Source organism: Motacilla alba, chromosome 5 (assembly GCF_015832195.1).
Source record: "Motacilla alba alba isolate MOTALB_02 chromosome 5, Motacilla_alba_V1.0_pri, whole genome shotgun sequence".
Classification (NCBI taxonomy): Eukaryota; Metazoa; Chordata; class Aves; order Passeriformes; family Motacillidae; genus Motacilla; species Motacilla alba.
In genome coordinates, this window is record NC_052020.1 from 58354490 (window position 1) to 58372526 (window position 18037).

Here is an 18037-nt window from a genome sequence, read left to right on the forward strand (position 1 = left end):
CCTAACATCTACATATTTTCATATTAACGTCCACGTTTCACACGGCAAGAGGAGCAGGTGCTGATATTGCCACTGGTACCTCGTAGGGGTCACCCCCTAAGATAATTTTATTTAAACACAAAAATGAGGGGGGATTTGATAGACCTGTTTAGACCCTTTGTGAGGACGGACAAGCCCGGTTTAAAACACACCACATCACACTCAGACAGCTACAGCCTCAAACAGACAGTGCCAGTGAACATTTTCTAATATTTTTCTTTTAAAATAAATTTTTAAAAAAGCGATAATTTTTCTTTTTCTTTTCTTTTTTTTTTTTTGTCAAATCAGTGTTCCAAAAAACAAATCAATTTTAAGGTGCTTGAAATGAAAAATGTAACACTGTAATTTGGAAATAAAACTGACCTTACAATTATTAAAAAAAAAAAAAAAAAAGCAATCACTGTTAGGCTGAATAATTGATCCTGTCAGTATCTATGAAATAATTTCTGTAAGTCTTAATAGTTTTTATCATCTCTCGCTTGCACGTTTTCCGTTCCTTCATGCAAATTCTAAATTTGACAGAAGCGCCGTCTTCCAAATCCAATTAAACACCAACAAAACACCTAAACCTTCAGAAGTGCTGAAGTAATTCCCAAAATAATTCTCAAATTTAGCCTGTCATTCCTCTCCTCTATCCTTATTTCTCTCCAGGAACGATTGCACCATTTCCAAAGCACAAAGCGGGCACCCAAGGAACTGTTTAAACTAAAAACTGGGGAAGATCTTCCAAATAACTACAATGATGGGAATAACCATCATTAAAAAAGAAATCACAACCAAATATAGAAAACCTTTGGCAACTCCTTGCAGGAGTTTTTAACAGAATGGAGTTGTGCTCTGATGCTGCACCGAGCGCTGAGCACGGGAGGGCAGCGCCACTTCCAGCTTCCCAAATAGGCTGTGAAATACAGGATATTAAATTAAATAATGCCGACTTAATTACATGTATTACCCACCAGTGAAAGCAATCACTTTAAATGCCTACAGAAGTATTTAGGAACTACTCAAGCAATTCCAGTAGGTGTGCTTTGGAGCTGACGCTACGTGCGAGGTGATGTGCTAAAAAGCAACTCCTCTTCAGCAGAGAAAGATGGATCCTGTGGAACAAAGTTTAAGCGAGCTCAGGGCTTGCTTAATCTCAGAATCTTCCCCCCCCACAACCTCCCCATTTATTCCTGCTTTTATTTCTAGGTTGCTGGGAAGGTTTCCCGGAGAGGTGGCTCTGGAAACGGGTGGGAGAAAAGGGCTTTTGTCAAAATAATCCCGGTGGGGAAGCGCCCCGTCTCATCCCGAAGCGCCCCGATACCATTCGCAGCCTCAAAACGTGCCCTATTTTCCCTGCAAAAGAACATCAGAAATTGTTTATACGGGTTGCCATAATCCTCTCAAATATGGGTCAGGCTGAGGTTAAGAGCAGCCAGAACTTGCACATCAAAGACGAGCAGGGTTAACAAAAACCCCACAACCACGTGAGCATCCCGATTGTTCCCCGTCCTCCCAAGGTTAGAGGTGCGGAGAGGAGGCTCCGGACATCCCCCCCCAGCCCGGGGCTGCTCCAGGGAAAGGCAGGGATGCTCTCCCTGCTCCTTGGGTACCACAGGCAGGCAACTGCCCATCCACCTCCGCCGGGAGCTGCAATTAAACCAAGTTCACGGTTTCCCCGATAGGTGAAGCTCATCCTGTTAATTTAAACAGACCATCTGCATCTTTCGAGAACGACAAACTTCATTAGTTCTGGTTAGTTAAACCGAGCGGTGATTTGTGATAATGAGCCTGAACAACCTGTCACGGCTGGGCAAGGGAAAGGGCGCACTTTTTATGATTGCTATTATTATTATTTAACAGAAAAGAAAAAGGGGGGGGGGGCGAAAAATAAAAAGAGGGGGAGGCTTTTGTGCGGGAAAGAAGGTCAAATTCAGATTAAGTTGCTGTTAGGTTAATCAGAGGAACTAATTAGGGAAGGGCGGGGGGGGGGAAACGCCGGTCCGAAGGCCAGCGGGGAGCAGAGGGAGCCTTTGGGAATGTCCCGAGCACCGGGGAAGCACCGGGAAGCCAAGGAAAAAGCACCCCCGAGGACTTTACCTGAAAACCGTGCAAAAAAGCAAAGAGGCAGCAGCTGCTCCCAGCAAGCCGCAGAGGAGATTGACTCGGAAGGCGGGGGAGCCGCCGGGCAGCCCCGTGGCCACTTTGGCCAGCAGCGTGAACAGGGGGTAGCCGGGAGGGTGGGCGACCTACGGACAGACAGAGGGACACGGGGTTGGAAAGGGGGGAGAGGCTGGGAATGAGAGCAGGGCAGCCCCGAGCAGCTCCGCTCCCCGAGCCACCCTCGGTGCCCATCCCAACCCCCAGTACCCATCCCAAATCCCCATACCCATCCCAAATCCCCATCCCCATCCCAACCCCCGGTGCCCATCCCAAACCCTGGTACCCATCCCGACCCCACCAAGGTTTTTTCCTCAGCGGATCTGGCTCCACACCTCGCCCATAATAATGAGGCGGCGAGGAAAAGGAGGTGCCACGTTTCATTAGTGTGCCTTAAAGGGCTCCTTGTTTGGGTTCACAGTATATTAGGGTCATTCAAAAGGCTGTTGTTTTTTTTTTTTTTCCCTTTTTTTTTTTTTTTTAATAAAAAGCAGCTTCTCAACTATTTTATTGGTTAGCAAGTTGAAAGACCACACTGCTATCGGATTACCACCGCGCTGACAGTCCTAAGGTCTTGCCTAAAGGGATCATGCACCATAATAAAGTTTATTAAATAATAAAACTTATTAAAATTGTTAACCCGATTTATTTTATTCTCCCCAGCTTATACAAAATTTGGGTTGATAATAAGCCAGCTACTGTATATACAGTAAAGCCTTTGCTTTATAATTTAGTTTAATTGGATTTAAAACTTGAAGTAAATTGTCGCGTGCTGTACTTATAAGTTAGTAAAAACTGTGGTTTGAAAATAAATTAATCTACTTTACTCCATGCTTAATTAAACTTCCTTAATTCCTAAAACTGTTAATGAGAGCATTGATTAAACAATAAAACTAATACTTACTCCAAGCTCATATGCGGCTGTGATCAGCTCCCCTGTGAAAAAATAATGTAAAACCAATAATTACTATTAGGAAATGACACTCCTCCAAAGTTTTCAAAATCCAAATGCTTGCATTGGGGTTTTGCATTAATTTGACTGGATAAAACTGTAAATCTGTGGAGATTTAACAGCATGAAATTTTCTAAGAATATTTTCTCCCTCTGATGTCATTGCACAAAATATCTTTTGTATGTTTTTCGTGAGACTTTTATGAACAGATAAGTGAAAATATAGGTAGGCTCGGGCAAAGAATGGCCTGAGACACTCAAAATGCAGACGTTTGTGTGTGTGTATTTTTAATTTAAAACCATCTGACTCAATAACTTTCAAGCACTACAGTTTGCAACGCTTAAGCCGCATTGTCTGTTCAACAACCCAGTTGTTTGTCATAAAAAAAAAATTATAGAAACCAAGACAAAACCAGAGCTTTGCAGTTTTTAAAGAGGAAAAACATAATCACTGATTGTGCTAATCTGCATCCATTTATCTGGGAAGGTTGCTCTCCCTTGATGCTAAAGCAATTCTGCTTCACAAGTAATTTTTTTACCTGTCAGTGGATGCTGCACTCAACTCCCAACAGAAACAACACCAAGATTTTGCATTTTGTTTGTATTTTATGCCAGGACAAATAACTGCCACAAAAACACCCACGTTAGCATAATAGTTGACATTTTTAGAGCACTTGACACTGGAGCATTTTGCAGCAAACTCTGATGAACAACATACATTGAATATATTCAATGAGAACAACACATCCAGGGAGAAACAAAAATAAAAATTACAGCTGGTTTTCCTTCTTTCCCTCAAATTTCATAATCCAATTTTACTGGTCCTGCTGATTTTGCAAGCACCAAGGTCACGGCAGCATTGTTAGATGGGAAAGACACAAATGAAGGGCGCTGGTGGCTTTAAATGCTAAATTAACAATATTTTAAATTTCTGTACAGTCACGTCCTCACCAGGCCACGCAAAGGGGGGCAGGGGGGATTGTACAAATGGCACCTTTAAATCCTGACGCCAGGATTTAAAGTAAAACGCAGCAAATGCTGCATTTTAAAATGAAGATTCAAGTCAACCCATTACTGCTGGTGGCAACTTCTGCAGAATCAGAGCTGTTGGCTGGCAGTGACTGGGGCCAAAGCTGCCCCTTCCTGCACCAAAACCTCTCAGACATGGAGTTTCCTGCCCTTGCAAACAGTGGCTATTCTTATTTTAGGAAAATTTCACCCTACCCTGCAAAACAGCCCCCAAAAAGTGGATGCAGTAGGAAAACCATCCATCCCAATTCTGAGCCCCTTGGAGTTGAGCAGCTCCAACATTTCCAGGGCACGGCGAGGCTGGGAAGGGATAAATCCTCCTGCACACAGCAAAGGATGGTGATAATAAAGGAAACCCTAAATTTGGCACTGTGGGGGTTCCCCAGTGTGCAGCAGCTGGTGATGCCCATCACCCACCACATCCCAGGGAAGCTGCTCCACTAAAATCCTCCTGGGATGAAGCAATATGTGCATCTAAAAAAAGCAAAAATTGAACTTCATTCACATTGCCGTGACGTTTATACCAAGGGGAAGAATAACCCCAAACAAACACAGCCCCAAATCAACCAGGAAGCTGCAAAAATAAAGTAAATAAACCACCGGTGCCAGCCACCACCGAGCTTTGAAAGACAACAGCAGAACTTTGCCTTGTAAGAATTAAGGAAAAAAAAACCCAAAAAGACATGGAAAAGATAAGCCCACAGGCTGCAGGCCTGTTGAATTCCAGTGGGAAAATTAAAATAAGTACAAAACAGCAGCTACTTTGGGTAAGGTTAATTCTCCACCTCCCAGCCACACACCTGAGCATCCCTTACAGCCTCCACGGGCTGCAGGAGGGAGGAGCACTGATATGAAATAACAGAACACGCAGAGGGAGAGCTGCAGCACCCCCAAACGTGGTTTCAATGTCCTGTGAGACACAATGACCTGTGGCATCTTCAGGCACTGGCTCAAACTGAAATGTTTATTCCCTCCGCTCCACAGGGCCAGGAGTTGGACTTGATGGTCATTGTGGGTCCCTTTAAATTCAGAATATTCTGTGATTCCTGATGCAAACAAGTGTCTGACTCCCCCAGAAAGGGCCCAATGCTGCCTGAACTCTGATTTATTTATTATATTTATTATTTACTTGCTCCCAGCAAGTTTGGGAGCTGATGTTTGAAACACTACAGTGAACATTTGGTTGATTTCTTTTTTATTTGATCCCCTTTTAAGCTGTTTTAACATCTGTGGATGTTTCTGAATTACAATTCCATCTCCCCCTATTATTCTTTCATTCATTTCTTCACTCTAACACTAAGTAACATGAGCAAGCTGCCAATGGAAACACCAACTGCCTTGGATATTTTTGGATTACTGCAAACTTTGGGAACAATTGAAAACGCAGATAACTTAAAAAATTGAGTAAAATACAATTTTTAAAAAAAATAAATAAAATTTTAAAAAATTAAAATTAAATAAGATAAATTTAAAAATAAAAGAAAAAATTAAATTAAAATAAATTAAATTAAATTAAAATGATTTAAAATAAAATAAAATAAAATAAAATAAAATAAAATAAATAAATAAAATAAAATAAAATAAAATACTAGGCTCCCTGCCTGGAAGCAGACACAGCAAATCCTTAAGCAGCTCTTCACTCACACAAGTAGCCTCAGTGCTTTTGGTGGTACAAGTTTCAGGCACAGGCAAATCAAACACCTCGAGCAGGGCCATGCACAGACATTCCAGGGACTCCAGCTGAGGCATTCCATGCTCAAGCCATGAGAAACCAGGGGAAATAATGCCCAAAAAAGTCCTGACACCGTGATGGGACACGATGCTGGCTGGGCCAGGCACAAGGGGACAGCAGGGGACAGACAGCCTGTGGAACACAGGAACACATGGAAGGCAGGCAGCAAATTTAGATGAAAATTCAAAAAATAAAGAAATAACAAGGAGTGAGGTCACAGGGCTGGTCAGGGGACACCGTCCTGAGGGATTTCCTCTAACACCACAATAACCTGTGGAAAGTGGGGTGAACCCATGTGCTGTTTGGCTGCTTGCTCTGTCTGCTGGGATAATTCACATCAAACAAAAAAATCAAATCCCAGCATCCATCCATGGCGCCACCAGGAGAACCTGCACCCCTCTCTGCAAAGGCTGCTCATGCTTATTTGCATCCCAGAGGGAGAATCCAGGCTCAAGCACAACTAAGAGCCAGGCTCCTGAGGCTTCGTGCTGCATGAACAGCTCAGAGCACAGGGTGCTTTCCACTGACAAAAAAAAAAAAAAAAGGCAAAAATTATCATAAAAACCAAAATGGTAACAGCTGTAAATATATCAATCATCACATATTAATTAATACACCCAGAAGGAGCAAACCCAGCCCCTTCAGTAACTTGGGAGCAGGAGCAAAAGCCATCAGGATGCACACATGGCCAGCCTGGCCAGTGCCTCTTTCTCTCTCTCCATACATCCTGAGCCTGTAAAATACATGAATCCATTAAAATGCCATTTATTTAGAAGGAATTTCATGCACAGCTTGGATTTGAAACCACTGCTGACCACGAGGCACAGAATCAAGCAGAGCCACTGAACTGTTCTGGGACCACACAGAAAGAAAGGATCCTGGACACTTGTCCCATGAAATAAAAATTATCAACATGTTCCCAAGAAAAGCCAGCTCCTCCCATTTCCAAACCACACAGGCAAAACCAAAGTATTTTTAAATGAAGAACAGGTTAAATCAGTAAAACCACAAACAAATTCAGACGGCCTGGCACTGCCAGGAAGCTGCACTTGAGGACAGACAGATCCAAAGATTTCCCTGCTGCACAAGCCCAGGACATTGATGGCCCAAGCAGTGACAGCACAGCTGGCAGGATGGCACATCTGTCCCCTAAAGCCACCAGCTGTCCCCTGGCTAAATCCTTCACTGAAAGGCTCAAATACAGGCAAACCATTATGGGGTGGCCCGAGGGCAGCACCCCAGGGGGGTCCTTGCTGTGCTGACCCCACTGGGCCATTGCCCTGGCCCCGAGGGGTGCACACCCCAGTGCAGGGTGTCCCTGCTCCACCCCCTGTGGGGCCAGCGCCTCTCTGGGGAGCTTTACTGCACCAACCCCAATGGGTGAGCACCCCAAAAGCGGCTGTGCTGCTACGGGGACCTAATGGGACCAGCAACCCCATGGGGTGACAGCAGTGCACCCGTCCCTGTAGCATGAGCATCCTTATGGGGTGACAGCAACCCCCCCGAGTGACACTAATGCCCCAGTCCCTGGAGGATAACAGCAACCATACGGGGTGACAGTGAAGTAGCAGCCCCTATAGGATGAGCATTCCCATGGGATGACAGCCAGACTAATGGGGTGACAGCAATGCCCCAGTCCCTATATGATAACAGCAACCATACGGGGTGACAGTGAAGTACCAACCCCTATAGGATGAGCATTCCTATGGGATGACAGCCAGACTAATGGGGTGACAGCAGTGCACCAGCCCCTCTGGGGTGAACAGCCCTATAGGGGTGAGAGCCATGCACCAGTCACCCTATGGGGTGATAGCAATGTACTCGTCCCTATAGGATGAGCATCCTTATGGGATGACAGCGAAGTACCAGCCCCTATAGGATGAGCATCCTATGGGATGACAGCGAAGTACCAGCCCCTATAGGATGAGCATCCTATGGGGTGACAATGAAGTACCAGCCCCTATAGGATGAGCATCCCCATGGGGTGACAATGAAGTACCAGCCCCCACAGGATGAGCATCCCCATGGGATGGCAGCAGGCCGATGGGGTGACAACAACGCACCAGTCCCTCTGGAGTGAGCAACTCTCTGCGGTGACAACCCCGTGGGGTGACACCGATCCTCCAGGGGTGACACCGACGCGCCAGCTCCTTTGGACAGACCAACCCTACACTGATGCACGAGCTCCCTGGGGTGACAGCCACCCCGTGGGGTGACAGGGATGCACGGGTCCCTGAGGGCTCGTTCCCCCCGCGCCCCCCGCGACGGGCCGAGGGTCCCCACCCGGTACATTACCCGCATCCCCGCCGGGCAGGGCGGGCGGCAGCGTGGCCGTGTAGAGAGCAGCCACGGCAGCACCCAGCGCCCCGGCGGCTCCTCCCGCCCCGTTCCCGATCCCGATCCCGGTGCCGGTGGCGGTGCCGGCCCCGGGCCCGGGCCCCGCGCCCATGTGCGCCGCCACCTTCCGGGTTCGGCCGCGCGGGGCGGGCGGGCTGTGCCACCCACCGCCCGGCGGGGGGAGCACCCCTGTCCCGCTCGCTTTCTCGCTCTCCCCAAAGCGTCTCCCGGAGCTTCTCTCAATCCAAATCTCAGACAGAAAACAGAAAAAGCCGCAAAGCCAGTGAGGCCGTTCAGCGCGGCCTCCCGCTCTCTTCCATCCACCCCGCGGAGAGGAGTTGGTACAGCCAGAGAGGGCGTGGCTGAGGGTGAGTGCGGCCGGGCGGCCGGACGGGACCAACGCGCGCGGGGGGGGGGACTAGGCGAAACCACCGCGGAGAAGCGGGGGGAAGAAGGGGACCCGTGCGCGTCCTGCATTTCCCTTGCTCCCGAGGTCGTCCCTTCAGGACGAGGTTTTTAAAGGATCAGCTCCTTCTGGCCTCTCTCAGACACACCAAAACCCTCCTCGGACAGTGCTGGCTGCAGCCCCTCCACCACAGCCCCGGTGTGCCCATACACAAATAATAAAGATTTAACCCGTGCATGGGGTGGCACAAGATGCTGGTGAAGGAAAAGATGGAAGGTGTCAGCGCACGGATTATTAAAAGCGGCGATTCCCGCTGCGGGAAGCAGTTAAGGAAGGCAAATAGCATTCCGAGACCTATCGATGGAGGACTAAAACACCTCCGTGGAAATCATTATGGGATTGTACGAAAGAGCGGCGAGGCCGTACCTGCAGAATTGAGACAGATTAAAGAGAGGCTTTTGAATACAAATGAAAAAGGTATAGGAGAGGGTAACGAGGATAATAAACAGCCTTATGGATTAGATCTAAGTGGAGACGTTAGAAAATTAGGTTTGCATTTATTAAGGAAAAAAGAGCAGGATTAAGGGCTGGCACAACCGAGGGAAACGCGCGTCATCGTGTTCTGGGGGCTGGAGAAGCTGCAGCCGAAGGGCCCCGCTGAAACAGCAGCACGAAGCCCCTGGAAGATGCAACCGAGGGAGGCATTAAGGGAATTCCGGGGTCCCCAGCACAGGAGGGACATCGACCTGCTGGAGCGAGTCCCGAGGAGGCCACCAAGATGATTTGAGGGATGGAGCCCCTGTGCTGTGGGGGAGGGCTGGGGGAGCTGGGGGTGTCCAGAGGAGGATTTGGGGTGACCTCGGGGCCTTCCAGCACCAAGGGAGCTGGAGAGGGACTTTTTGCAAGAGCATGGAGTGACAGGACAAGAGGGAACAGCTTCCAACTAGAAGAGAGTAGATTTAGATTGGATATTGGGAAGAAATTCTTCCCTGTGAGGGTGGGAGGCCCTGGCACAGAAGCTGTCCCTGGATCCCTGGAAGTGTTAACCCTTGAATGTTCTTCAAGAATGCAACACGTTCCCGTTTGGTTTTTTCACATCTGTTGCACTTTAGAGAAGCTCAGTGGGCCCCTGGGTCCCTGGAAGTGTCCAAGGCCAGGTTGGATGGGGCTTGGAGCAACCTGGGATAGAGGAAGGTGTCCCTGCCCATGGCTCAGGCTGGAACAGGATGATCTTTAATTTCCCTCCCAACCTGAGCCATTCTATGATTGTTTTTATGATTCTGTGGGCAGACAGGTCTGTGGTCTCCAGCTTGCACTTCCCAAAGCAGTTTCCTTGATGTTCTTCAAGAATGCAACATGTTCCCATTGGGTTTGTGACATCTGTGGTACTTGGAGGAGCTTAGTGCTTCGAGCATGAAATGGGCTGTCAGGGAGTGGGCTCAGCAGCCTGGCTTTCCCATGAGTGTCCTGGGAAAGTTGTTCATCCTGGAGGAGATTCCAGGGAGACCTTAGAGACTCTTCCAAAACCTAAAAGCGCTCCAAGAGAAATGAGGAGAGACTTGGACAAGGGCCTGGAGTGACAGGACAAGGGGGAATGGCTTCCCACTGCCAGAGGGCAGGGAGGGATGGGATATTGGAAGGAATTGTTCCCTGTGAGGGTGGTGAGGCCCTGGCACAGGGTGTCCAGAGAAGCTGTGGCTGCCCCTGGATCCCTGGAAGTGTCCAAGGCCAGGCTGGACAGGGCTTGGAGCAACCTGGGATAGGGGGAGGTGTCCCTGCCCATGGCATGGGGTGGAATGAGATGGGTTTTGAGGCCCCTTCCAACCCAAGCCATCTATGATTTTGTGAATTTAGGCAAGATCTGTGCTACACAGAAAAGCTGAAGTTTTCACCCACTCAGAAGTCACTGGGGTGCTTGGAGGAGCTGGTGTTGGAGGGTGTGAGCACCACCTGGGCCCAGCAGCTGCCTCCCATCCCAAAGGGAACCTCCCGGCTCCGTGGTGACCGAGAGCTTCCAGGGACCCAACTCCTTGGCAGGTTTCTGCCCTGGTTGGCTGAGCACCATCGGGGAGAGGAAAAAGACACGTTCCAATCCTCCGCCAGCCATTGTCACTATGGAAATGAGCGGGGTCATTGTTCCCGTGCCCGTTGGGGCTCCTAAAACGTAATTTTAGCAGCAAAGTGCACAGCCTGTGTGTGAAAGCAGGCTGGTGGCGAGGCTCTTTATCCGGAGCGTGGCTTTTTTCTTTGCCGTATTTTTCCTTCTTTGTGTTTCCCTTGGAAAAGGCATCCAAAGACAAATGTGAACCGTGGCTGATTACAATTATATTGATGGGGGAGGTAGCAATTTACGGGCAAATATCGAAACGTGGAAGAATGGCTGGTAATAATAGGGTGAGGACAAACTGTTCTTTAATTGTCCTGCAAGTTGTTTCATATCTTTGTCATGCAGAAGCTGGAACTTTTAGGGTGCCAGTGACAAAGTACTTTGCTGTAATGTGGTAGGGCAGGCTCACAGCAGCCTTTATCTTACTGAATAACTACCACCATTTCAAAGGCTGGGATTACAGGCACACTTTATGTTGAAAAGGGGAATTTACATGTTTCTTCTGTAAGCAGAAATCTATTAATTCGTGACATTTGCCTCCCCTTTCTTCATTAGCCATGACCCAGGGATTTGACCAAGACGGGAAGGACATGCAAACCTCCGTTTTTTTGTTGTTTTTTAGAGACAGGTAAGATATTTTTTGGCTGGTTTCACCTACGCTCTGGAAGCTGGGAGTTATCCAAACCCAAATTAGATTCACCTCACCACAGAGCGACCCTCCAGGTTTTCTCAGAGCTTTGAGTGTGTGCTCAACAGCAATTAAAAAAAAACAAAAACAAAACCAAAAAAAAGTCTTAGATAAAAACCCAAACCACTGGGGCAAGTGGAAAGCCTTTGAAAGACAGCCTCGTGCTACACGGAGTGATTTATTTCTAAAAAATCCTTGGAACTTGTAGCACGAGAGCATACTCTAGTGGCAAGCGAGCAAAGAAAGTGCTCTGGTTTGTGCAGTGTCTTGATGATAAGACACCTCCCACCTTTCTTCGAGAGGCTTTTCTCTCCTATCTCCTCCAGCTCCACGCTCGGTGCTCAGCCTGACAGGAAATACCCAAGGCAGGCAGAGAAAATAAACAGGAACTGCTAGAAGTAATTTTAAAAACACAGCTTGGGAATGTATCTCCCCAAAATGATTGTGTACTTTGAGAGTTGTCTTTTTACCAGGCTCTGTTGCAGATTTTCTCCTGAGAGACACAGTTTAGAGGAGGCAGGAGATAGGAAAAGGGAGAATAATACTTAAAGCAAATTCTATTCACCCATGGCAGTGTCATTACAAACTTGAATGAGCACAGTTATTGCAAATAAATAAAAACAATAGACCAGAACCAGTTTTACATAAGAAAATACTGAAATACCGTTCAATTAGTCCTAAGCTTTAGTTAAACCTTTTCTTTTGCCCATCAGGTGATAAGGTTAATACAGAAAGCACTCAACTGCTGTACTCATGTAGCAACAGTCAGCACCCATTTAATGAACTTACACGTACACACATTTAGCAAAGCCTCAATATTGTCAGCACTGGGCTGGCACGGAATTTTAATGGCAAAGTAGCCAGCCCAGGCTTCATTCTGAACAATATCCCCATGCAAGGAGAGCAGGTCCTCGTGGGGACCACCAACAACACAAAGAAGCACAGCTCCTATATTTAAACAAGAATTTTGGCAGAATTTCCACAGGCGATGTATGGCCGCCCACAAAGCACGAGAAAGGAGGTTATGCTGCTTTTATTTGGTCTTAAGTTGGTTGAATAAGCTGCTTTTTATGACTTGCTTGTTGAGGGGGGCAAGACCAGGCTCCCATATCCCAGCTACAGCAACGTGGCTGCGGTGGACATGGTGCAGAGGGAGTTTCCAAGGGGAATAAAGTGGAATAAAAGCACACCCAGTCCAGGGAGCATCCTGTTGTCCTTGGTCCTGTGTTGGAATCCTGGATGCTGAGAATTTTTAACTTTCTGTGCTGAAGGGCACAGACCCACAAGAAAATACTGTGTTTGACCTGAGGCTGTGAAGAAAGCTTCCAAAATTGATTGATAGCACTGGGATTATGGGTGTGTAGTTTGATTAGAAATGTATAATATCACTGGGTGGAAAACTTAGAGTTGAAGGTTTTAGAATATAGCAGTATATGTGTGACAAGATGGAGGTTTTAGGGCAGTGGCTGGTTGTTCTTCTTCACCTTCTTCTTCCTTCTTCTTCATGAGTTTGGATGGTATTTTGTAATTGGACAGAAAAGTCTGCATTGCTGACTTGGAGTGATTAGTTATTGGGTTAAAAGTGAAAATAATTTAGGTGTCATTTCTTAACTGGATAGTTTAGCCTTAAAAGACCTTGTATAGAAGGATAGTTAGCCATTTTGTAGCTTGTTAGTAGAATGCTGTAGAACTCACAACTTGTAATATAGATAGGAAATAATAAACACCTGAGCCTGAACATGAAATATTGTCTCGAGAGCTTCAAACCCAACATGGACAGAGGTAGAAAAAAGAAGCAAAAACCAGCAGACATGGGGTTGTCTCTGCCCCATCCTGCAAAAGCACATTTTCAAGGTAGATCCTGCCATCAAGGACATGCCTGGATGTGGCTGGTCACCCAAAGCACTGGGGAAGCTCTGTGCTGGTTCCTTGTTTTCTCCCTGGCCATCCAAGGGACCCAGATTCATTCACCAGGAAACCCCCAGTGCCTTGTGAACCCCTCAAAATTCAGAAGAAAGGTAAAGATCTCCCAGGTGAGAAGGGGTCAGAGGTCTGGGAGAAGACAGGGGCTTAGTTCCATAAGAAAACAGACTTGGTTCCACTGCTGCCAGGACAGCTTGTTCTTTGTTTCAAGGCTCAGCTTCATTTTATTCCCCAAATAGGAAAATGGACTGAAATAATTTCCCCATGTTTCTTGTTTCAATTTTTGATTTTAATTTCCCCATTTCTTGTTTCCCACAGTTTTGCACCTTTTTCAGAAAGGCTTTATTGACTTGTAGAAGACTCCAATCTCTTCCTGCACCAGTCTCAGTGGCCTCCTCTGTCACACTGAGCAGTTCCAGGTCCCACTTTTCTCAGCTGGTTTCCCCAGAACTCTGGCAGTCATCTCTGTTTTCACACCTGATTTCCTTGGACTAATATTATTTATTTATCCCCATGCCTTATTGGCAGACTCAGGTCTAGTGTCTGATCTGCCCAGTGACTCCACTCCACCACTCCCAGACCATCTTCTCTGGCTGCTGCACCACTTGAGGGCCTTGTTCCCTTCATCCCTGGGCTGCTCCATTACTCTCTGGTAAGAGTTTGGAAAAAGGGAACTTTTTTTTCTAATTTACACATTTTCATCCTTATTTTAATTACGGGTGTAGGACATCAATTTCTAGCCCCTACCCTGGTGGCCAAATTCACAGCCTGGCCCAAGAAATGCCCACACACAGCATGTGGCTGAAAATCTGTGCCAGCAGTTCAGGGTTTAAAACTCTAATTTCTTCACCTGTGCTCACAGGTCCAGTAAAACTCATCAAGGAACTCATTTAGGTAAGAATTTTTCACATTCCATCAGTCCTCTCTGTTTCGTTCCCATTTCTTTAAGCTTCTGTCAGAATTGTGTCAGCTGAGGATCACGCTCAGGGAATTTGCACAAAGGATGTCAAGTAGGACAGGAATTGTACCTTCCAAAATTGCTCTCTGCACCTGGTTTAACCTGTGTTTTCCTGCCTGGCCCCACCATATCTTTGTTGTGTTCCTCCACTGAGCAAATCCTTGGTGCTGCTACTCATGGTTAAGCTACCCCAGGTTGTCTTTTATTCCAGTTGGAAATTGATGCAGCTCCAGAGTCAGCTCCAAAACCTTTGTTCTCCCACAGGGTTTTTGCATTAATCTCATTCTGGTAAGATTGTGATGGGAACCTTTTCTCCTCCCCCTGTTCTGCATAGATGAGGTCACAGACAAGGACTGTGGTGTGCTCCTATGTGGCCAAAATGAACCTGTGGAGATGCTGAGCAGCAGGTAGTGTTGGAATGGAGGAGAGATGGTGGGCTTGCCCCATCCCTGGAAGTGTCCAAGGCCAACTTGGACAGGACTTGGAGCAATCTGGGATAGTGCAAGGTGTCCCTGCCCATGACAGGGGGTGGAATGAGATGATCTTTAAGGTCCCTTCCCACCCAAACCGTTCTGGGATTCTGTAATTCCCATTTCCCTGTACCCAAGCAGCCCTGCTGATGGCCCTCTAACCTGTGTTAGAGATGTGCCAGCATGCAGGACCTGCCATTTTGTGGACAGCTCACATTTCCTGGAGTTTATTACCTCCAATGTAATAAATCCAATTTTTGGAGGAGAGGCAGCTGGGAGGTTAACCCCTGGATGGGATTTTGAGTTAGGCTGAGTGGGCTGGTTTGCTTTTCCCAGGCTGATCCCTGGCTCAGCCCTAGTTCCTGTCCCAGAGGGTGACAGTCCCACAGCTGCTGCTTTTATTACACAGGAGCAGAACACAATATTCTTCTCTTACACTCACAGTAATGGCTGAACCATTTAAGCATAAACCTCACAAAAAAATCAGGCTGGGACAGTGGGATTCTCCACAGCCTCAAGAAATAAGCCAAACCTCAGGCACGTTTCCTTCAGCATGCTGGTGGCTGACAGGAGCATGTCCCAGCTCTGGAATTTTACCCTGCACACATCCAGGCAAATCTCCTGAACGTGCTCCATGCCCTGGTTTCAGGGTCTGCACAGGTCCTACAGTTGTTCTCCTTAGAGGTCAGGAAGCACAAAAACAGAATCAGGATGCTTTGGCTCCATCTCTATTTCCTGTGGAAGGCCAGGCTAGGAAACAGATTAAATGGATTACATTAAATCCAGATTAAATCCTGGCGTATTCCCAGAGCTGGCTTGCCCATTCACATCACCAGTTGCTCAGCACCCATGTGGCCAGAGCACTCCATGGGAAATCCATGGCCAAACCAGCTGCCTTGTGGGAGATGTTGTGGGAAGGACCCCAAAATCTTCATGGAATGGTTTGGGTTGGAAGAGACCTTGAAGCCCATCACACACCACGCCCTGCCATGGGCAGGGACACCTCTCACTAAGCTGGGTTGCTCCAAATCCCGTCCCATAAAGAGACAAATCTTCCAATCTGGTACTGCCCAATCATGGATTTGAGGTAAAATGAGCCTTTCCTGAGCATCTTTTTAACACCAAATGCTGACAATCACAAGAAAACAACATTTAACATAAAGCCAAGCTTCTATAGGACAGTTCCTGAAGTTGCCACAGCTTCTAATCTAGGAGCCTCAGACTTCTCCTCCTCTGTTTTCTGTCACCTGGCATTTGCAGGCTCCTCTCAAGCCCCAGTGAGAAAAATGCATCTCATTTTTCAAAGGCCAGAACTGCTGGTGCAGAAAATAGCAAAGTGCAAGGGACTGAGCTCTGCTTCTGCCTCCACTGGGATAAATCCAGTTTCCCTCACTGCTTTCAGCTGGCTTACTCCTCTTTTGGTGTAACCCAAAGCAGAATTTGCCTCTTGATGTTTTTCCATGGCATTAAGGCCTTTAAGGAAAATCCTACAAAAAGATTTAGGCGCAAACAAAATCTCCTGCTTTCCACAAATCTGCCTGAACTTACACTGTGAAGGGAAGCACAGGGGAACTGAAGCCTCTTGCAGGGGACAGGGGACTCTCCAGCAGGGTCAGCTGTGCATATATTTACACATGATATTAGCAGGAAAAAAAAGGCCAAATGGGTGCACAGTGACCCAAGGTGGTCCAAATGTTCTGTGCTATCAATTCTGCTGGAGTCAAAGGCCTTGTGGGCTGGGGCCTTGATAAGCCTGGTGAGCTAATGAGCGACAGCTTAATCAGCACAGATAATTCTTCTACAATACAGGAGGCAATTGCAGCCTTTTTTCCTGTTTTCTAGGAACCTTGTGGATTTTTTCACTCATAAATATGAGATAATGCTGTACAACTTGACCTTCCTAAACAAAGCTTTTGCAGAATAATATCCACTGGTATTCGTGAATATCAGTTTATCTGGGCTGGGTTTTTGTCCACTGTCGCTGACCAACTGGAAAGAACACCAGGAAAACTAAGAAAAACCTTTAAATTTCATTTGATTTCTCTACATATGGGCGAAATCCATTGGGTGCTGAGCTCAAGGAGTCATTCCAAGCATGGAGATGTCTGTGAGGTCTCATCTCTTATCTACCCAGCAATGACCCAGCTCTTTCGGGGAAGGAAGTTTCCAGCTAAACACCACAAGCTCTGCACAACCCATCCTTTCACCTGGCACTTTTTACCCCTGTGCTGGCCAAAACCACACCTGTGAGAGGCTGCCAGGAGGGCCCCCACAAACAGCTGTTGTGTCTGGAAGCTGGAGACATAGAGCCTCTGCTCAGATACCCCCTCAGAGTTAGAAAAGGCTGTGGCAGAGCAGGAGGAAGGCAGGACAGTCTGCAGACCCCAGGGTGGCCGCCTCAAACCGCTGCGTTCCCCCAGACAAAATGTGTCACCAGTCCAGATTGGAGGGTGGGGGATATCCTGTCTCCCACCTCCTTTGGCTGGCTTGAATTTCCCCTGACTGGAATTAAAATCAAGAGTCAGGATGGTGTGTTGCCAAATTCCCTCGGTGGTGGTCAAACAGGAGCGGCTGCCCATCCCCGCCCCTCGCTCGTTTGTTTGTGCCTGTAATCACTGGATTTCCCAGCTGGTCTCCCAGCCCAGGACCTGCTTAACTCCAGTCAACAAACACAAGTAGGGGAATTCGGTCCAAGCAGGCAGGTGCAGTGGCTGGATAGCTTGTGGATTTCCCTTCTGCCACCAAACAACAGTTACTGCACATATGTTGGGGAGATAAAGCCTTGTTTGCCGTCAGATGGGGGGAAAAGCAGAGGCTCCCTTCAATTCCTGCTGTCCAGGAGATGTGAGAGAGAAAGGTGTGTGTGAAAGTAAGGAAGGATGCTCTCCCAGCAGCTGAGGAGTGAAAGCTGAAGCATTTTGATCTCAAATTCTTGCCAACAGGGAACAGCAGTCGTGGAGTTACAGCTGTGTCTGGCACTGATGGGAGCATTAGGCTCAGGTTAGGCTTCCCAAGGAGGATTCTTAAAACAGGTCTAAATTCTTAGGACAGGTCTAAATTTGCTGTAAGCACCAGTAGGGGTGCAAAAAGCTCCTCTGTAATTCCATTGAGCAATCTGCAGCTTAGCAGAGAGGAGGGTGGGCAGTAATGTGGACCGTGGGCTGTGAGTGCCCCATGAGGAGAAGATTTCTGACTCTTGGAGGATGATTAATTGAGCAGATAAAGCTGAAGTGAGCCTGAAGTGCTAAAAGCTGC

At 47.3% G+C, this 18037-nt stretch overlaps 1 protein-coding gene across 2 annotated transcripts in view; it reads right to left on the reverse strand.

Annotated features, from left to right (window-relative positions):
* TMEM260 (transmembrane protein 260) overlaps nucleotides 1–8487 on the reverse strand; it is a 33735-nt gene extending 25248 nt beyond the window's left edge. For both annotated transcript variants that reach the window (XR_005257200.1, XM_038138986.1), the window contains exons 1-3: nucleotides 8189–8487; nucleotides 3086–3117; nucleotides 2122–2270 (exon numbers count right to left, since the gene is read on the reverse strand). Coding sequence is in view for 1 of the 2 variants with exons in the window: in XM_038138986.1 (XP_037994914.1) it covers nucleotides 2122–2270; nucleotides 3086–3117; nucleotides 8189–8342 (335 nt within the window). In the remaining variant the exon portion in view is untranslated. The remainder of the gene's footprint in view (nucleotides 1–2121; nucleotides 2271–3085; nucleotides 3118–8188) is intronic.
* Between the last annotated feature and the right edge of the window lie 9550 nt (nucleotides 8488–18037).